The following is a 22,254-nucleotide window of genomic DNA, read 5'->3' as shown; positions in this document are numbered from 1 at the left end:
ACTCCAGGCTGCAGGGTTGTCCGCCGAGACACATCTCATTAGGGTCTCCAACGACTGGTTGGCCCAATCCGTTTGCCCATTAGATTGTGGATGGAAACCAGAACTTGGCTGGGTGGATGTCTTATGGCGGGCACACACAGAGCATCCCGAGACAAACTCCTTAGTGTCCTTCTCCATGGAGTTCCACCAGAACTTCTGCCTCAGGACCCCAAGAGTTCAGGCAGCTCCAGGGTGACATGAAAGGTGAGATGAGTGGGCCCATTGGAGAACGTGAGAGCGAACAGATTTGAGAACATACAGAATGTTAGGAGGAACGCTACCTGGTACGGTCAACTGATCCGGAGCTCGCCGTACCACATCCTCAATTTCCCAAGTCAGGGTGGCCACCCGACAGGTCTTGGGCAGGATGGTCTCAACGTCCTCAGAGTCCTCAGGCAGCACGGTGGCTGAGTGGTTAGCGCTCTTGCCTCACAGCAAGAAGGTCCCAGGTTCAATCCCCGGACCGTGCGGGCCTTTCTGTGTGGAGTTTGCATGTTCCTCCCCGTGTCTGGATGGCTTTCCTCCGGGATCTCCGGTTTCCCCCGTCAACCGATAACATGCACCATAGGTCAATCCTCCAGTCAGGTGATTCTGACCATTAACCTGACTCCACATCTGGAGATGGGTCCCCGGGTGCTCCCCGCAGCTGCCCACTGCTCCATACGGAATGCTTCAGTGGCATCGATGGATGGGTTAAATGCAGAGAACAAAATTTCGTTGTACATTCACTGTATGAACCAATAAAGTACCTTACCTCAGAGGCCTCCTCCTCGGCATTCAGGCAGGACAGGGCATCAGGCTTTATGTTTCGGGATCCAGGGCAATATGTGAGTGTGAAACAGAACTTGCCAAAAAACAGAGTCCAGCGAGCCCGTCTCGAATTCAACCTCTAGCGAGTGAACATACTCTAGACCAGCGGTCCCCAAACTACGGTCCGGCCCCCAGAGAGCATTTTAATTTTTTTCACATACCGTATTTTCTGCACTATAAGGCACCTAAAAGCCTCTAATTTTCTCCAAAACCAACAGTGCGCCTTTTTTGTGGAAAATACGGTAATAAAGACCATCCGGTTGTCAGTCCGAGCTGTTTGACTGCGGTCGCGGCGGACACTGGGAGCAGCCGCGCTGCGCTGCATGTCCGTGCAGAGGAGCGTCCTCAGTCAAACTGGCTTTGATATGTCGCTTTACTCACTATTGATCACATTTCCACTGAGAATGGAACCACCTAGATCACCAATATGTATTTCGTTCATAGAGAACGTGGATTTTTTTTTTGTCCCCTTTTATACTGGACACTATTGCAATGTTTCCAGAATGTTCCTGTTCAGCAGTGTGGCTGCACACATCTTTAAAGTTACCTTCAGCGTGGACAGGGCAGTGATAGTAAAGGTGGCTGTTATTTGAGCGTCTGAATAAAAGAAACAATAGTATACTGCTCACAAAAATTAAAGGAACACTTATTTTATTGGACATGGCATGAAATCAATTAAACCTGTGTGATAATTTTGTGGTTGGTTAAGCAGCTGAGAGCATCATTAATCACTTTCAGCTGCATTGTTGTTCGTGGAATTAACAACAGGTGCACTACAGTGGCAACAATTAGGAAACCCTCAAAACAGGACTGGTTTTACATGTGGCGTTCATTTCAAGTTTCTCCCTCTTGATCTTACTTGGCTGGTTTTCCACTCTTGCTGGTTTTGGCTTGAGTAATTATCTCTACTGGCAGGATGAGGCAATTCCTTTACCCTACAGATGATGCACAGGTTGTCCAACTTCTCCAGGATGGCACGTCCACACATGCTACAGCAATAAGGTTTAATGCGTCTTCTAGCACAAACTCCAGAGCATGGAGGAGATTTCAGGAGACTGGTGGTTATTGTTGGAGAGCTGGACAGGGCCGTAGAAGGTCCTCAACCCATCAGCAGGACCGATACCTGCTCCTTTGTGCAAGGCGGAACAGGTTGAGCACTGCTTGTGCCCTACAGGATGACCTCCAGAGGGCCACTGGTGTGAATGTCTCTACCCAAACAATCAGGAACAGACTTCATGAAGGTGGCCTGAGGCACCGACGTCCTGTAGTGGGCCCTGTGCTCACTGCCCAGTACCGTGGAGCTCGACTGGCATTTGCTCAGGAACACCAGAATTGGCAAGTCCACCACTGGCGCCCTGTACTTTTCACAGACGAGAGCAGGTTCACTCTGAGCACCTGTGATGGACGTGAAAGTGTCTAGAGAAGCCAAGGAGAACGTTATGCTGCCTGCAACGTCGCTCAACATGACAGGTTTGGTGGTGGGTCTGTGATCCTGGGAGGCATATCCATGTCCATATCCATATCCACCCACAGACCTCTACTGCCTAGAAGACGGTGCTCTGACTGCCATAAGGTATCGAGATGAAATCCTTGACTCCTTTGTCAGACCCTACGCTGCTGCAGTAGGTCCTGGTTTCCTCCTAATGCACAACAGTGCCCGGCCTCATATGGCAAGAGTATGCAGGCAGTACCTGGAGGATGGAGGAATTGAAACAATTGAATGGCCTTCACTATCCCCTGACTTAAACCCAATACAACATCTTTGGAACATTATGTTTCGGTCCATTAGGCGCCATTTGCTCCTCAGACTGTACAACAGCTCAGGGATGCCCTCACACAGATCTGAGAGGAAATGCCACAAGACACCATCCATCGTCTCATTAGGAGCATGCCGCGACGTTGTGAAGCATACATACAATCTCGTGGGGGCCACACAAGATAGTGAAAAGCATTTTGAGTTGCAGAAATTAAGTTGGGAAAAAATTGACTAGCCTGCCACGTCTTCATTTCACTCTGATTTTAGGGTGTCTACACAATTGCGCCCTCTGTAGGCTGAAAACTTTTATTTCCATTAAAAGACTTGGCATCGTTTTGTTCCTAAGACATTGCCCTATCGTTATTTGTCTAGATATTCAACTTCATATTGAGATCTGATGTGTCCAATGTGTTTTTTTAAAGTGTCCCTTTAATTTTTGTGAGCAGTGTATATGAATCGTTTAATGTGAGGGGGACGTGGCCCGGCGACTCTCATTGAAATGTATTAGTTTAAAAAGAGAGGCATGGGACACAAAAAACTGTGCAAAGCGCTGCTCCTGGACAGGATTCAATAGATTAATTTACCTGACTCAGAACATGAATTGCCATGAGACTGGGTTGTCTGTTCTATGCGCCTTATAATGCGGTGAGCCCTACATATGAAAAAAGTAAAAAAGAAAAAGCCATTCATTGACGGTGTGCCTTATAATCTGGCGTACCTTATAGTGCAAAAAATATGGTATGTGTATTTGTATTTAATAATAAAGTTGAACTTCTGCAAACTGACCCCAGCCCCCCATCAGATAAGGGAAAAGTTATGTGGCCCTCGCAGGAAAAAGTTTGGGGACCCCTGCTCTAGACGCTCAGGTGCAGGTAGTGTAATTACATGCAGGTTATTGTAATTACATGGCTGTTACACTATTACAGTTTAATTACATGTGCTTCACTTTGTTATAGCATAATTACATTCGTGCTCCGGGGTGATTAAATACGTGTTACAGTGTAATTACATGCGTGCTACACTGTTACAGTGGAATTACGTGTGTTACATAGGGCTGAACGATTAATTGCATTTGTGATAGTATCGCAATGTGACAAAACAAGATTTGCCAGCTGCAAAAGCTGCTGTTTGATCCGACCAACGTTTTGGTCACGTGAACTGGTGAGACTTGTGAGTGAGCTGGCCGAGTGGAGCGCTTTATTGTGTGACCCGGTATTGCTCTAACAAGTGGTTGCCAACTGCCGTTAATAGCAACGAAGAAGAGCTGAGTAGAGCAGTTTGCTTGCAGCTAAAGAGAGAAGCTGGCGATGAGCTCAGCTATTGCGCAAAGCATCGGGCTCGACAGGAGCTGACCCGGGCCAAAGTTTGGTACCAAAGAGGAGACTTCTGTGGAATTATTTTGGCTTTGAAAAAGAAGATGTTGCGCAGAGTCAGGTAGTGTGCCTAACCTGTCTTGCCGCTGTTGCTACGTCACATGGTAACGCTATGAATCTATATCAGCACTGGAAAAATCATCACCGCATTGTTCCTCCTGAATCTGAGGTTTGGCTATCGGTCGAATCCTCCTCTCCAATACCCTGGAATAGACTTTCCCAGGGAGGCTGAGGAGTGTGATCCCCCTATATTTGGAGCACAACCTCTGGTCCCCCTTTTTAAACAGGGGGACCACCACCCCAGTCTGCCATTCCAGAGACCCCGACTGCCACGCGATGTTGCAGAGACGTGTCAACCAAGACAGTCCCTGCACATCCAGAGACTTAAAGCGGACCTATTATGCTATTTTTCAGTCATGTCATATAGGTCACAGAAGCCCCAAAACATAGTATATAAGTTTGTTTGCTCCAAATTCATCTTGTGTTCCGTGGGGGAGTGGTGTTCCTCTTTCTGACGTCGAGAAGAGGAAGATTTCAGAATTGCGTGTTTGAGTGTATATTTCCTTAAAAGTGGAGTGCGCAATTGAGGGAGGTGACTGAATTTTTCACTTCTGGGGGATCATACAGAGGCTCTGGGAGGTAATATGACTGTAAAGACACCTTTTTAAAGTGAATTTTGCATAATATGACTCCTTTAAGGTACTCAGGGTGAATCTCGTCCACCCCCGGTGCCTTGCCACCGAGGAGCTTACTGATCACCTCGGTGACTTCAGCTTGGGTGATGGACGAGTCCACCTGTGAGATCTCAGCCTCTGCTTCCTCCATGGAAGACGTGGCGACGGGATTGAGGAGGTCCTCGAAGTATTCCTTCCACCGTCCAACAATATCCCCAGTTGAGATCAGCAGCTCCTCCTCCACTGTAAACAGTGTTGGCGGAGACCTGCTTTCCCCTCCTGAGGCGCCGGACGGTTTGCCAGAATTTCTTCGAGGCCGACTGATAGTCCTCCTCCATGGCCTCCCCGAACTCCTCCGGACCCAAATTTTTGCCTCCACAACCACTCGGGCTGCAGTTCGCTTGGCCTGCCGGTACCCGTCAGCTGCTTCTGGAGTCCCATGAGCCAGCAAGGCTTGATAGGACTCCTTCTTCAGCTTGACAGCAGCCCTTACTTCCAGTGTCCACCACCGGGTTTGGGGGTTGCTGCCATGACAGGCACCGGAGACCTTACGACCACAGCTCCGGGCAGCTGCTTCGACAATGGAGGTGGAGAACATGGTCCACTGGGACTCCATGTCCCCAGCCTCCTCGGGACATGAGAGAAGCTCTCCCGGAGGTGGGAGTTAAAAACCCTGCTGACAGAGGGTTCCACCAGACGCTCCCAGCAGACTCACAATGGAACAGACTTGGGTCTGCCAAGTCTGTCCAGGTTCCTCCTCCGCCAGCGAATCCAACTCACCACCAGGTGGTGATCAGTCGACAGCTCTGCTCCACTCTTCACCCGAGTGTCCAAAACACGCGGCCGGAGGTCAGATGACACGACAACAAAGTTGATCATCGACCTCCGACCTAGGGTGTCCTGGTGCCAAGTGCACTTATGGACACCCCTGTGCTCCAACATGGTGTTCGTTATGGACAAACTGTGACTAGCACAGAAGTCCAATGACAAAACACCACTCGGGTTCAGATCAGGGAGGCCGATCCAGATACCCGCCTCCAGGTCTCACTGTCGCTGCCCACATGGGCATTGAAGTCCCCCAGTAGAACAATGGAGTCCCCAGTCGGAGCACTGTCCAGCACCTCTTCCAGGGACTCCAAAAGGCCGGGTACTCTGCACTGCTGTTCGGCCCATAAGCCGAGACAACAGTGAGGCACCTGTCCCCGACCCGAAGTTTTCTCCAAAAAATCCACATGCCTCATTTAAACTGTGCCAGGCGGCTGATCGCGTTGTACGGGCTTACTGTTTGTTCTGCGCATGTGTAACAAGAAAGCGGGAATTAAGAAAGGCAAGACCGACAACAAGGAAGAGAAACAAACGGTGGTTTGGGAAAACGTTTCAGTAAAAACAATGAGAAAGCAAACAGTTGTTGAGATGTGAGATGGACACAAATCGTGCAACAGGAAGTTGTTCAAATGCTCCAGGACAGGCTCCGACAAATCAGCTTTGACAAATCAAATTACGCAAAAGTCCAACAAACTCAACAATTTGATTGAAAATACTAAGTCACGAAAATATTTTAGACCCCCACCCCCACGATCGGCGAGCAGCCGATCATGGGGGTGGGGGTGGGGTGCATCTGAACAGGCTCCGTCCAGTCAAAGATTTTTAGATCCAGTGTGGCAAGTTGTGAACTTAAAAGATGGTTAAAATCACAGTCTCCACAGGCGTTAAGGCATCTATAACTGTTTGAGATTGAAGTCTCCGCCTGTCCGATAGAGGCTGACCCTGAAGGACGTCGTCCGCTTCATCTCCCATACAATAGATGGGCGTAGTTAGTGGTTGGCCTCTGGGCTCAGGTGTGGGTTGCTGGTTAGTCGGAACCTTCTCCCGCTGCCGTGGTTTGGGGGGCTGAGTGGTGAATGTGGAGTTTGGGGGTTGGTTGGTGTCACAGTGATTTCCTTGAAGTCTTGTTAGACTGTGAAGCTCTGGTGCTAGCTCCTACTTCACCTACTGACATCTTTCAGTCTGGGAGAAAAAAAAAAAAAAAGAAAAAAAAAAATCCTGCCCTTTCGGCTCCCAGAACAGTTGACTCATTCCGCTTCTGACACCGTGTCGTAGTCTTATGAGTAAAGATTCAGGCAACACGATGTAGAACAAGTGAACTCGCCTTCATTCCACAGCAAACTCGGCACTTCCGATACTTCCTGTTAGGCATTTCACAATAAAACTGAACTGCTCTGAACATATTACACAACATCCCCTTACAGTGATCTGCAATTAACAATTAGTAAATAAAATTTTACTCCAGTTAAATCATTTGATGCATCTATAAATTACTCTCGGTAATTACCTTCAGTAATATTTTACTTTAGGAATTTACTCCTGATAACCAAACATGAACCCAACAGTTACAGTCACTAATGAAAAACTTACCTGCTCTTCACTGCAGACAAAAGCTTCGAATGATGCAAAGCCTAATGCTAACAGTGCTAACAGTGGCTCGAAGCGCAGAAGAGAGACAGCAGCTGTGCAGCTCTCAAACTGCGAGCATTTGGTTTCAGGGTTTGATTGAACTGAAGTGAGAGAAATGCAGGAGGTCTCAGGGTGTGACTATTGTATATTGATTTAAATGTTTTCAGCTGGATTTTTGTGAAGGTTTGAAAAATAAAGTCCAAATATTAACAATTTGAACATGACATTTTCCTATAAATGAAATCCAGTACAACATTCAAAGAATGAAGCAGGATGGCGTCTGATGACGTGAAGTTTGAAGAAACAGACATTTCATAGCTCTGGGAGGGAAAAAACTGTCCGAGTTACACAGTGGATTCATTTTCAGGAAGAATTGTTTTAGAAAACCGGTTATAGTTGGTCTGTGACGGTACCGGGAGTCACTGCTGGAAGAAAAACCCAGAAACTGTATCTTTCTGGGGCTCACAGCAACAAATGACAAGCTCAATTTTTCTAAATTCATGAAGTTTTAAAGCGTGTGTGATTATTGAGGAGCTCTTCCAGCTCATCGACAGGCCCAGTGCTTCATGGGATGAGTTCACCTGAAAAAAATAAGACTTTTACCCCAAACACGTCCTGCTGGTCAGATCGTGATATATTTGCCTGCAGCTTTGAATAATCTGTTTCACCTGGAACAGCGTGACGTGAGGTTTTCTGACCAGATGAATACCGATACGGGAAGAGAGAAAATAAAGTTGATTCAGCGAAAAGGCCGAGTGTGTGAGAACATGTGAAGGTTTAAGTAGTTTATATTCCCAGTTTCTTCAGATCAGTTGCTCTACGAGGGCAGGAGTTGCTGTTCTGAAGCGGTTCAGGAGTTTCTCCCTACCGATCAGCGATGTCCATTATACTGGCTGCTCTCTCCACCTCTGAGAGAGAGAGAGAGAGAGAGAGAGGCTGACGGGAACAATGAAAGATCAAAGCTCTGCTGAAACAACGACAAAGGCTTCTTCTTTTTTTGTAGAAACAGAATAAGTAAAATGTGGGAGTGTGTGGTTTTGTAGATCAAAGGCAGCGCGCGCACGCACGCACACACACGCAGTCTCGTATTTCTATCCTTGTGGGGACCTTCCATTGACTCCCATTCATGTCTAGCCCCTAACCCTGACCCACACCACAACAAAGCCTAACCCTAAAGAAATGTTTTTGCACTTTTACTTTTTTCATGGTCAAGAAAACACTGTTTCTCCTACTTAGGACCGGAAAAAGGTCCCCACAAGGCACGTTGTTTTGCTATCCTTGTGGGGACATTTGGCACACACACACACACACACACACACACACACACACACACACACACACACACACACACACACACACACACACACACACACACACACACACACACACACACACACACACACACACACACACACACACACACACACACACACACACACACACACACACACACACACACACACACACACGGAGTGCTGAGAGGCGACACGGTTTGATCCAGAGCACGGTGCTTTTTAATTTGGAGCCTGTAAAAGGGATAACATAGCATTTAAGAACGTCCAGCTCAACCTTTACTCAGGTGGATATGACTCGAGAGATTCGGACGAAGCAACGGATGATCGGAGGGGCTTTTCTTCTTCTTTTAAACTTTGTTATCTCAGATTCTGTTACCTGTGTGTGTGTGTGTGTGTGTGTGTGTTTGCTTTTAAATATTATCCTTAAAGAATCACCAATATATCCTTGGTTACATCTGTCCAAAAGAAAGAAAAAAAGGAAAAGAAAAGAAATTAACATTCAGTAAACATTCGTCTCTAAAGGTGGCGTCCCTTATATAATCTGTAATTTTCCTCTGCCTTTATGTATACATAAACAAGTTTAATAACATACCAATCAGTGGTTATTTCACAATTGGAAAAAAGCACAAAATGTTTACACTCTTTTACAGGTAAATAAAAGTTTGTTTTCTCAGTAAGGGCGTAGCTTCGCTCAGAGTTTGTCTCGTGGCCGTGCGGCACGTGCGTCCTCTCCGTCTCCGCGATTAGATCTTTACATACAAGTATTGACAAGGCGGTGGCTCCAGCTGTGGAGCCATCCAGTCTCTCAGAAGGGGGGTTAACAGGGGAAGGGGGGGGCTCATAGCTGGCCCTCGCCGCCGTGGGCGTCCTGGCTGCCGCCGGGCTTCTCGCCGTCCGGCACCGGCAGCTCTTTGAGGAGGAGGAGGGCGGCGCTCTTCTCCGAGAACTCGTCTCCGTCGGGCTCCAGACCGTCGGGACACGGAAGCTTCAGGAGCTCCTCTCTCAGCTGAGCCGTGTGTCTCTGCAGGACACACACACACACACACACACACACACACACTTCATTAAACACAAAACACTCAGTCTGTCAACACAGAGGCCTCGTGAGAACGTGCTGTTTTTGTTTCCATGGCGACAGCAGGAATGCCGGAAGCTGTAGTTAGCATGCCAGGCCACGGGGTGGCGCTGCTGCTTGTTATTGTAATAAAGCCACAGAAAACTTCGAATGTCAACAATGGAGAGGCCGCCATGTTTGCCCCGGAGCGTGCACTGAGCGGCGTTACCTTGAGCGCGGCGGCGTGGTGCGACATGGTGCGGCCCACCCGCTTATCGCTGCTGTACTGCTGGATGTCTGCGATCCACTCCTCGCACTGAGACATGATCTCAGCTCTCTTCAAGTAGAAATGCTTGTGGATCACCTGTGAACACACACACACACACACACACACACGGGGTTAGAAACTCACGGTTATCAAGTCAAGATGCTCTGGACCAATCAGAGACCGGTTCACATTCTTATGGTCGATCGAGCTGCACGAGTGGGCTCCTCTGGACTGACGCTGAAGTGTGTGTGTGTGTGTGTGTGTGTGTGTGTGTGTGTGTGTGTGTGTGTATGTGTGTTCACTCCGGAATCTTCTCGGTGGACGGCGTCAATCATCTCCATCCAAATCCCCTCCGCTCCGCTCCCTAGCAACAGTTGCCAGGGCCGGGGCATCAGTATGCAGGGAGCGCTGTGGCGGGTGGGGGAGGGGAGGGGGGGCTGATTCTACCGTTTAGCAGAAGAAGAAGAGGCAGTGCAGGAGGTTTAAGGACCGCTCTAATCTCCCACGTCCACTCCTGCTCTGCAAACCCCCCCACTGCCAAACCCTCCAAGGTCACATGTGGAGGAGGACCGGACCGGGACCGGCAGGAGCTTGTGGGGGACGTGATGCACGGTCATGGTGGGGGCGGGGGAGGGGGATGGTCGTCTCCCCCGGGGGTCACGAGAGGCCGGGGCCGGCGGCTGTTTGACTTTTGGTACGCGGACACGGCCATCGATCAGCGCTCGGAGAGAAGCTTTGTATGCAAAGCAGCGCCGATCGGGAAGCGTACACGGGATTACAGTGGCTGACAAATGACCTTTGAGAGAGACACACACACACAGGTACATGGAGAGTACATCGGGCTGTTGTGTCCGGTGACGGATGATGGAGAGCCGGCGACTCGGTGACCTTTGAGGTGAAGCCTCGGCTCATTATTCCGGCGCTGGGAGGGACGGACGAGCGCCGGCGCTCCGCGCACGAGGGGTCAAGGGCGAGAGTCGATCATGCCGCCATTGAAAAGTTCCCTGTTCTGGTCCCAGAGCGGAGCGGCAGCGTAGCTGCAGAGCACGGCTCAGAACGCCGCCGGCGTCTGAGATGGCGTTTCATTTAGGAGATCTGACGGGAGGAGACACCGACGACACGTCAATCCAGACGGTTTGGACCCGGGAGGAAAGTGCATGTCTGGACTGCATGTCTGGCTTCTGGACCAGGGGTCTGGAACCTTCATGACCAAAACAGCCACTTTGTGACTTTCCAACAAATCAAGTTGGTCTGGAGCCAAAAAGCGCATTTATCCTTTAAAATGAGGCGAATGCAGATTAAGAAGTTTCATATTTAGTTCATCTTTCGACACATTTATCACGGTAAGGTTCAGAATAGTCAACATTTTATTACATTTACCCTAATTTTTCTTTACCTGATTTTAAGTTTTTCTCCACTTTTCAACAATTTTTTTTTTGGCTAATTTTGAAACTTTAGCTGTTTTAATGATTTTACCTCTTTTTAAGCAGTTCTACATCCTTTTCTCCAACCATGTTTAATATTTTTCTTTTAGAAATTCTAGATATTTCAGGCTTTCTGTATCATTTTTCCCCATTTCCTGTGGCTTTTGCTATTTTTTCCCAACTTCACCTTTATACCCCTTTTGAACGAATTCTTTTGAACAGTACTGTGCTATCTAAGCGTAATAACAAGTTCAATCTTTATTCACATTTCATGTTGTGAAAGCCCTGCAGAGCCACAACTGAGGGACTGAAGAGTCGCAGGTTGTCGACTCCTGTCCCAGACGGACGGAGTCAGGAGTCTGATCCAGAGACAACGAACCAGTCCAGCTGGTTTGGAGGTGAGACGCCGAGCGGCGAGGCGGCGTCCGGATGCGAGGAGGACCTGGTCTGCGGCTCAAACTGTTTCTTCAGCGTCTTCATAACACGGCCCGGACTCGTCTGCCGGGTGTCGACCAGATGAGACTCAGACGGTCGCCGCTGGTTTTGAACCCGGATCCAGCAGGGAGAAAGACGGACGCGACATTTTGACTCCACGTTCCAAACCACTGACTCCTGTCCTGGGTTTGATGGGAGTCAACGGACGGAGAGCGCACGTGTGTGTGTGTGTGTGTGTATGTGTGTGATCTGCTGTTTACCAGCTTCTCACACGCTGCCGTCTCAGAGCGGGGAATATAATGGAAGTGTCAGGAGGAACGCTGCTAGCATTAGCGTGCCGGCGACACACGAGACACTTCACCTCACGGCGTCATTATCGAGTCGTTCAACCCGCCGTGCGCTCGCCGCCCTCCTGGTCGTGCTTCTTCAGAATTGATTCGGAGCATTGGCGAGGCTTTTACCTCAAACGCGCACCTTAACAGGAGTGCTGGGGATCGCTGGCACGCTCGCGCCGTGATCCATATTTTAACATGCGACCCATTGTCCTTAATTCCACCTGACAATCCGCCGCTGCATTATTCAAGCGCACCTCCATAAATAGGACGTGGCGACGTTGGACTCTCAGACACACTGGAGCCAAAAATAAAAAGCTGCCTGATGTTCGATCTCACCGATCCTGCAGGAGGAGCGCGGCAGCAGCACACGCTATGATACCGTCACAACGCCAGCATTTGGTGTCGTCCAGAACGCTTCGATAAACCGCGCAGGAAGTCGTCTGTCGCTCACAGCGACAGTCTGCTACCTAAACTCCAGTCTTTAGGCCAAATTGTTCATTATGTAAACAAAATAAACACGACCAATGAGCTTCATGCAGTTCAGGTCCTTCCACGCCCTCTAGTGTCGGAGCGGTGAACTGCTTCAGACGCTGTCGACGCTACGCACTGAAACGTCTTATCCATCCCTGGAGGAAGTTATTGAACTGCACATCAGTCTTTAGTACTAGAGACCATACAAACTGATGAGACACTGAGGAAATCAGCAGTCAACCACGCGAGCGTTCGATTCCCTTCCTGGAACCTCTGCTGCATGCTGAACGTCTCCACCGGCAGACCGACACCATCCAACGCTGAAAACCACGTTTAGCCAGTGAGACGTGATGAGACGAGAGGACTGAAGACGTTTTCCCAGAGTAAGACCACCGAGGCCAACCCAGCTCGATTCCAGCAGGGAGGTCAAGAAAACGCGCTGTGGTTCAGCTCATTTCTAGATTTGATGAACAGACTTAAAGCCTGCTCACTTAGCTAGAAAAGCTAAGTGAAAGAAGGCAGCCTGGAGCAGAACGTGGCTAACCTGAGGCCGTTTCAGGAGGTTTACGTTCCGGAACCCGTGCCGTCTCTTGGTGTCGGTTCAGTTAATATTAGATGTAAACATGTACAAACTCCCGAGGAGACTGATTGGAACCCAGAGCCGAGCGGATCTTAATAAATCTCATGACGCTGCATGAATTACGGAGAACGGACGACCGCTGCATTCATTACTGCAAACTGCAACAAAGCACGGGAAATTAATCAGAGAATTAGTGAATAATAAGGAGCAGGGCGGCAGGAACACTGTTTAAGTGGTGGAATGAGCAGAATGGACACACACACACACACACACACACACACACACACACACACACACACACACACACACACACACACACACTCAGCAGTTACATTATTGTCACCGTTTACAACAGACTGGAGGAAACAGGCAATTTTCACAAGCAAGCAAATCAATTGTGAGTCGGAAATGGAAGCGTGGCGCCGCGCCGCCGCTGAATCCCACGCTGAGCTCGCACGCCCGCCGCCGCTTTAGAAACACACGGCGTGTGATAAGGGAGCGGCGGCGCTCAAAATGAGGTCAAGATGATGGATAAACGCTCGGCGCCGCAGACGAGGCGACGCTGTTGCCGAGCAGAGGACCTGCTGTTACTCATCGATACAGCCCGGGTGGAACGGCGGACGCTTCCTGATGAAGCCGTACGGCTACGTCACGCCGCTGCACCCCGGCCCGGGCCCACGGTTCATTCGGAGGGCGTCTCACCGGACACCACTGATTTCCAGCGTGAGCTCAGGAAGCACTGGCCGCGGCTCCAAACCGAGACCCGGCAGAGCGGCGCAGATCGGCGCACATCGGCACTTCTGACCCTGAGCCGGAGACGGTGACGCTCCACCGCCAGAGGCATTTAGCCGCCCGGCTGTAAAAGAAGAGGGAATGGAGGGTTTACCGGCCCCGGGCTCCACTCCACGACTGACACGGCGATGCTCTGCGGGGTATTTACGACGGAATGCAGCGTCCCATGAAGTTACCTATTAACCGCTTGGCTCTGGAGCTCTAAATCCTGGAGACGCTGGACCGTCCCACGGCGTCCACGGCGCTCTGATTCAGCGCGTTCAGACACGTCTGAAGTATCGTCGACCGAACGGTGAGGAGCGGGAGACTTTCTGCTGACTACTGTCATGATAATGTTTCACTTCTTAATGAAACAGCTGCTGGAACTGCCTCTACCAGTCCAGTTTCTGGGATCGGTGGGAGGTCGCATGCGGGTCAAGAGAATCCTGGTGAGCCGTCTGCTCTGGAACCTGCCAACTGCTTCATCGCTCTGGGAATCAAACCTGCGAACTCCTGATCCCGCCTGCTTCTTTAGCTTCCAGTAGCTTGATTCTACTGCTGATATGACATTTTTAACAGACACTGCCAAAAGGAAATCACTGTTTTTCTCGGCCTTATCTTCTCAGTGCTGAAAACACAATCAGAGAGCAAATCTAATCAGTAGTCAGGACCTGATCAATAGTTCCTGAAGTTTTTATCTCTTGCTGCTAAAAATCAAGAAATCAGATCAATCTGCAATATCAAGTTTGTCCATCAACTTTCAACAGAGCGGTCAAAGACATCAGGAGGACCAGAGGACCAGCTGATGGATGGATCAGTGTCCAGGGTACTCATATTCAGTCACAGTGTGGAGAGAGGAGCCTCGCATACAGAACTCGGTGTTTCCCAGACCACTGCTGCTCCAGTCAGCTGCATTCATCCCAACCAGAAGAAACCTGACTCTGAGATGAAGATGTAACTCCATAATAACAACGTCACGAGCGTTAATCAGGTGAAATGCAAATGCAATTAAGTCGGATAATCACATTCACCCCATTAGAGCACTGGCGTGACACTATTTGTCTTCTCACTTGGCATTTAGAAGAGAGATAAAAGATGGAGGTTAAATCTTCATCGCGAGTCTCTGCAGACAAAACTGAACTCTACACTGACGGCACGTTATTAACTGAGCTCTCAGATCACGCTGAACAGGACCAGAGAAAGTGATGAAATGCTAAAAGCTTTGTAAAAGCAAAGCTGAGAGGAGATTTTAAGAGAACAGAGTGGAGAACAGGCTGCTTGCTTGACATGGAGTGTCATCATCATCATCATCATCAGGCCACGAGGAAACGTGTGACAGCATCCCACCAGACCCGATCAATGCGATGATTTACTCCGCGTGAAGCAGGCGTTTCGATTTACACAGCAGTGGACATACGTGGTATTGACAGATCGACCGGACTCCTGTCTGACACCGTCGTTTACAATCGTATTGACCGTCGGCTCGGCCATTTTTATTCCACTCAATCGCTTAAATGTTTCATTCCTCTCCTTGATAAAGATTTAGGCTCGCTTGCCCATAATCACACTGAGATTCAGACAGCGACGGCAACAGGAAATACGTCTCAGCTGAGAGCTCTGGAGGTCGTCAAGTTCAACAGGAAATATTATTAACAGTCTTTCTGTGAGGAGTGTATGTTTTCAGGACTGGACTGTTCAGATTGTACCGCACCTTCACCCAGTCGGCTCGGATCGAAGACCCACGGCCTCGAGGCAGCAAAAGGAAATGGATGAGAAGTATGGATCCGTTCCTTAATATCACATAGTCCAGGTTAAATTTTATTCAAGGTGAGACTGGAATGAATTAAGATATAAAACCTTCATGCCGACTGATGAAGCAGCTTTTAAGGTTTCTCAGAAATTCCTCGGTAAGTTCCTCAGTTTCACTGCAGTGGTGGAGATGAGACTGAGAACGGGTCGTGACCACAAACTGCACCAGAGACCAACTTTTTGGCGGTGATCATCATTTAGTCAAAAGCTGGAGGGGTTTTTTTCCTCTCCTTGTGTCAAAGTTTGTCCCAGTCGAGGCGCTAAAAGCCAAACTGTGAGGAAACCAAGTGGGAGAGCGTGGTTTGTAAGTGTGAGGTTCGGCGGGTGGAGAGTCCTGCTTTGTCCCAGAGTTCACTTCACACATGAGCCGTGCGGCGGAAACAAACTCCTCTGGTTTTCTTCTGATCTGGGAAAGTAATCGCTCACAAACTGCTGGTAATAAAGCAAGAAATCCAATACTCTACCGCAGGTATAACGGGCAGAAATCACAAAATAACCGACACTATCTGATAGTCTGAGTAGATCCAAGTCACCAAGAGTCGAATGTTTCATAAAATGAGTGTTTGCTCAGACCTTTTTCTTTCACTGGAAAATGACTGAACTGTAAAGGAGACGATTCGTTTAACTTTTGAAAAGAAAAGCTCACAATTTGCCTCAAACACAGAAAAATATAATTCCAAGATAAACAATGAAAAAAAAAACTAAAACTGCTTCACTTGTGAAACGTTGGAAACAGAGGCGTCACTAGGTTTTAAGTACCGGGGGGGCTGAGCCCCCAGGAGATGCACAGGATGTGAGTGAATCTAGTGGGCGAGCATGAACGCTCACAAACAGCAAACAAAAACTGAGAAGTTGCTTTTCCACTTTTTTGGACAGATTACAGAGATACATTAGTATTTTAAAGTTTTAAGCAACCTTTAGATTTTTCATACAATATAGCCAGGGGTCAACAACCTTTCTGACCCTGAGAGCTGCTTCAGGGTCGCCGAGTGCCGCGAAGGACTACTTGTTACAAACTTAATGATTTTTTTAAGAGCTGCATAGTTTCCCCATAACCAAAATAAAAATAAATGTATGTAAAAGAATTAGCCACTCAACAGGTGCAGGACTCCCCTTGTCAGAGAGAGGGAGATGTATTTTAACATGTCACCTGACCTGAATTACTTTGCTTTTGAAAGTCATTTCACGTGAGATCATTTTGTGGCAACTTTGAATCTACTCCACTCCAAATCACATCTGGTATATGTCTGTACAAAGTATTATTTCAGGAACATTTATTTAGAGAACAATATCCACACTGTCAGAGTATTTTTGTTTGTTTCTTCATTTTAATACTGTTACTTTTAAATCCACTCAAGGGAAAATAATTCAACAACAATCCCCCCCAACTCAGTTTCAGATGGATCTCAGGTGAATCGTGGCTGTTTTCAGACCTGCTGCTGATCATCAGCTGCCTGCAGGCGGTGAGTCCTGCTTTAGACTCACCTTTCCAGAAGAGCTCTCTCCCCTCTCATCTCTAAGCTGCTCTGTCCTCCTGACTCCTACAGGTCGACAGGGATGGTGAAGTGATTATTGTTAGTGTTTTATTATTATCCACTGCATAAAAGACTAACAAGTTGGATCAATAGCAGCATGTTTTTAGCTGCTACTTAGCTAGCTGAAACGTGTCTCTCTCATCGGGAGTGTGCCAGTCAGGTTTTTAAGTTTTTATTAAATACATGGGGCTTTCTGCTGTTAGACAGGGGCTGGAGCTAACTGTTACTACCAGCTGTGATAAATACTGACTTTCTTGAAAAACCTTCGTAAATACATTTTTCATGAATCTCCTGATCATTGAATCTCATTGAATCTTCTCCCTGCTCTTGAGGCTCTGAGCGCTGCGCGCAGCGAGCGAGGTGGCAGAGAAAACCTGGACTGGAGTTCAAGTGATGTGGCCGAACTCTGTATGAACAAGTGGAATAGACTGGATAACAACGCTCTGACGGCTCTCTACCTTACACTGTGAAGCAAAGGGAAACTGACAGATTTATGATCATATTTGCGTTAATAATGACAGGTTATATGATTATTTATTTAAACTCATTTTCTGGGCACGTTATATTGTATTTGTCTGCACGTTTTTGTCAACAAAAAAAAATTTAATAAAAAAACACCAAATTATTTAGGGGGGCTTGAGATTATTTTAGGGGGGCTTCAGCCGAGTGACGCCACTGGTTGGAAAGAGAAGCATGAAGGAAGGAAACAAAACGTGGAGTTACAGCTGGTGTCATGAGGGCAAAAGGAAGAGCACTGCTCTCCCAAAACTGTTACCGCTACTTATTATAAAACGTTTAATTGACATCATGGATCTGCAATCACATGTTCTAAGATCTGTTAAAGTTTGCACTAGCTCGCTGGCTAGCTTCTTCAGGACTTTTCCTCACGCTTCCCTCGGTTTTCGAGGATCACAGTGTGCATCGAACCGAGGAGCTCCATTCCAGGTTCTCATCAGCATGCAGAAAGCATGGCCGCCGCCATTAAGTATTTTGGTCAACTGGCTGAATTAATGTTGATTATTTAAAGCTATGACGGCCTCATTTGTCATTTTCACCACTGAAGGCAACGGTCACCTACTGAACTTTCTCTCCCCCCCAAAACAGCTTATTTGCAAATTGATAGACCGAGTTTATTCCAGCAATTTAAATAATTCACCTTTTCCAATTCGTTTGGAAAAAAAGATGAATAACTCCACCGAACATTTCCATAACGTATCTGCAGCAGATGGAGGGTCAGAAACGTTCGTGAGGAACCTGAACGTGGTTTTTCATTCATGCCAGTTTGGCAGAAACGCCTCCCACACTTATTCAGGATCAGTCGTGTCCTTTTTATAATTATAACTCCGTGTCTGAAAACTTCGCGACTGGAAGAGACAGACAGGCTTTTGCCCGTTTTGCACGAATCCTAATTTTTCTGGAGCCTCAGAAATGTAGAAAACGGCTCCTAAACGTTGAGGCGGAGAGGAACTGTCGGAGCGGGGCTGGTGCAGGACTTGACGTCACCGCCGTGTCCTCCCCCCTCCTTGTTTTCCTTTATCAAGGTGATTGGACCACTTTCCTCCCTTCTCGCTCTCCGTTCGGCCCTCCCCCTCCCCCGCGCTCTCGTTCTCCTCTTTTTCCTGACGTTTCTGAATGAGTCTGCTCTGGATGAGCAAGCTGAGAGATTGTTATCTTCCCCGGCGCTATCCGTCTCACCACGGGCCATTTAGAGGATCGCCAGGAAATCACCGCGAGGGGGGGAGGGGCGGTGGGACAACCTCCAGACGACGGCATCCAGCAAGAAATGAGTAAGAGGGGAATGTATTTTAAAGCGCCTCCGGGGAGGAGCGGCGGCGGCGTTCGGGCTCTTTGGACTGAAGACCAGGGAAGAGGAAGGCAGCAGGTGTGTTTGCCAATACATCTTCAAGACAATTCTCCATTCCACTGGATCGTCACATTGAGCATAGCGAGAGGGAAAAAACAACAGAAAAGTTGCACAAAGAGACATTAAATCAACAGAGTGATGCTTCTGCAGAGCACCTGGACTGGAGCCGAGGAAGTGTGGCGGTTTGCACGACTGCATTTAGTAGATCTTTGGTGTGTTTTCACCTGCCATGTTTCTCGGGACTGGAAGAGAGAGCGCTGTCTGTGAACGTTTTAGTAAATGAAAGGCTGATCCGGCAAAACACATCGTTCAAGATCAGCGTCAGGAATTTACTGGGATGCTAAATGCTAACGTCCAGAGGACTGCACTTCAGCAGACGTTAAAATCCAATATCGTAGTTGTTGAAAATCGTAGCTCAAGAGCCAATCCTGCACCAGACAGAATAAAACCTCCAGGACTCAGTGTTCTAATCTCTTCTCCACCGTCCCAGAAGCAGCAAAGCCTTTCCGTCTAGTGATGTTACAGAATGAACGAATCGCTCAAAAACCTGGCTAGCTAGTTCACGGCAGCTGAGCTAACAGCTGACAGTGAGCCGTTAGCTTAACCACAGGGTACGAAGGTTGTGCCGATCGGTGATCCGGTTACATACCAAACCGATACCATCTGGAAGTTTCAAAAATGGAAGGTTTCCAGTTGTGATTTGAAATACGCCATCCTAACTTCAAAATATTCAACACAGTTTAGATGAAAGAAAACGTGTGCTGTCGTCCTCAATCAGAGCTTTCCTCCAACATTTAAATCTCAGATTAAACCCCAAACCAGAAGACTTCCAGAAGATTCAGACTTTTTCATAGATGCAACAAGAAACAGTCAAGAGGAATGAAATGTGTCCATCACAGAAATGTCTCTGAGAATCCAACAGACAGACAAAAAGCTGTTTGTCGTTAATCCATAGTTTTAACTCGAATTTAAGGTGCAGCGTTCAGTCCTGGAAACCCATCTAACTCTATCCCCAACAAACCCCCGCGTCCGCAGAACAGCGCCTCCTACCTCTTTGAAGCAAGGCGACGGGTTGCGCATCTGCTCCAACATGGCCCACTTGACGGTGGCCTGCCGGATGTTTCCGTCGTACTCCCGTGAGCTCTGGGTGCCGCTGGGGGTCCCGCGGGAGCGCTCGTATCCCGGCTCGTTGAAGTAGGGCTCAGCCACCAGGATCAGGGACTGCACCGACACTAGCACCTGGACGCAGGGAGAAACGACAGCAGCGTCACAGGGAGGCGTCACGTGTCCCAATCGGTGCTTTAGAACACCTTCTAAAACCTAGAGGAGGGCTCAGAAACCAGCTACTATCTTCACTTTAAAGATAGTTGTCAGAGAATCCAGTTTTCCCAGTCAATATTTATTCTGCACTGTCTAAAATTCAAAAGATCAAAAGTGTACATTTATACTCGACCATCATCTGCGTACGTGGAGATGCATTTCTCGCATCATAGAGACACTTTATAAAAACGATACTGCCTTCATGTGTGGACTCATGCTGTTCCTGTGAGAACGTCTAAGATAAAACCACATTCTGATAGGGTTATTGTCTCCAGGTGTCTCCTGATCTAATGGTGAATCAGCCTGATGTCCCCTCTTAGCGTCCTGAATGTCTCAAGCCTCTGAAATGATCCTGGCATTGGCGGACGTGTCGGAAAGAGTCCGGCAAAAGCAAAGGAGTATTTTGGCCCCATAAAGATCCAGCCTTCCATATATCTTTATTAACAGCTCGATTAATGCCTCGGCCTGTCTCAAGGAGACTGAGGACGTCCTCCCGCACAGCGCCGTCCGTTCCAAACCGCTACATCACCGGCGATGACGAAGCCGGCCTGGAGGCCTGCCTGCTGGCCGCGGCGACGCGGGGGCTGGGCGAACTTGAGGAGAATCCATCGAGCGGACACCCGTGACCTTCAGCCGCCGCGAGGAGCTGGTCTTAAACCCGGGTTTGCCCGATTCCAACTTCACTCTCCCACCTCCCAACCCCCTGATTTCCATTATTGATCTGCGATGCGCTAACTGGAATGATAATCAATGGAGACATCTCCATGCACTCTCCAACTCTGCAAATGAGGGAATTATTAAGAGAAGGAGGGGAAAAAAAGTGCAGGAATGGAGAAATCTATTTCCAAGGGCTGCGCCTCGCTCGATGGATCAATATTTATAGAAAATTAAAGCAAGAGTGTGCATGACAAACAAGCAAATAATGGTGGAGGGTGTGTATTGACATGCGATCCATGAGTCTGTGTGTCGCTGTGGATTCCCAGAGGTCCCATAATGTTCCCCATAATCTATTGCTCACAGTAGAAACCCTAAACACAACCCACGCGTGACATAGGAAGCAGTGCAATCTGAGAACAGACTGTCATGTGATCTTGTATTGATGAGTAACTGTTGATTTATTTAAATTTCACTTGCATAGTGCCAATTACAACAGTTATTTAATAACATATTAACACAGAAAAGCAATGACTTAACATGAGTAAGCAGAGGACACGATGGAAAATTCCTTTTAACAGGAAGAAACCTGCAGAACCAGAATGAGAGGAGACTTTCTACTGTTCCAGCTGAGGTTAGGTTCTTAATTTTTGTTCTGATGTATTTCTGGGAGCTGTGTGCAGCACTGCGAAGCCTCTGCAGTTCAGCAGCTCATGAAAATCACAGCCTTGGTTATATAAATGTGATATCACGATCAGACTGTATTATCTGCTCTAGAACAGAGAGCATGAGACTGGTGCTCCGGTGGCGCAGCATTAGTGTCGCAGCGAGTCCGGCTTACATTTTTCCATGTGGAATAACGTGTTTGACTAAAAATCAGAATCCCAAACGGCTCCCAGTGGAGGTGGAGCAGCATAAGTTCATGAGTTCGACTCCAGGATCTGGAATCTCTGCTTGGAGTTTGATATTTTAAAGTGTCTGTGAATCGACATAAAACATGTATGTGTATAGAAATAGAAGTTTTTTGGATGTGGGTTCATACGTTTCCAGACGATGGCTGTAAAGTCGATCAGGAGGAAAATGAAAGGAAAACAAAGATGAATCAACTTTTCATTATCAAAGCGGCAACCACCAGTCTGTGGGCTAAATCAAAAGGAGAGAAAAAAGAAGGAATCAGACGGCATCTGGGCTGAGCGAGCGATTGAAGCCGACTTGTTGTGACTCCAACATGAGTGATGTGTGTGAGCAGGCGCGACCCGGAGGCTCAGACGATAGTGGTTTGTGTTTGCTTTGATTAACACCCACACGCCGCCTCCCAAGCAAAATAATAACT

At 48.0% G+C, this 22,254-nt stretch overlaps 1 protein-coding gene across 1 annotated transcript in view; it reads right to left on the bottom strand.

The window, feature by feature from the left end:
• Window positions 1–8,602: 8,602 nt before the first annotated feature.
• birc6 (baculoviral IAP repeat containing 6) overlaps window positions 8,603–22,254 on the bottom strand; it is a 75,298-nt gene continuing 61,646 nt past the window's right edge. The window contains 3 exon segments of the mRNA XM_030106042.1: window positions 8,603–9,422; window positions 9,685–9,819; window positions 19,998–20,186. Coding sequence (XP_029961902.1) covers window positions 9,240–9,422; window positions 9,685–9,819; window positions 19,998–20,186 — 507 coding nt within the window. The 3' untranslated portion in view covers window positions 8,603–9,239.

The sequence above is a fragment of the Salarias fasciatus genome, chromosome 13, assembly GCF_902148845.1.
Source record: "Salarias fasciatus chromosome 13, fSalaFa1.1, whole genome shotgun sequence".
Taxonomy (NCBI): domain Eukaryota; kingdom Metazoa; phylum Chordata; class Actinopteri; order Blenniiformes; family Blenniidae; genus Salarias; species Salarias fasciatus.
The sequence above is the reverse complement of the archived record's forward strand: the minus strand, read 5'-3'. Positions and strand labels throughout refer to the sequence as shown.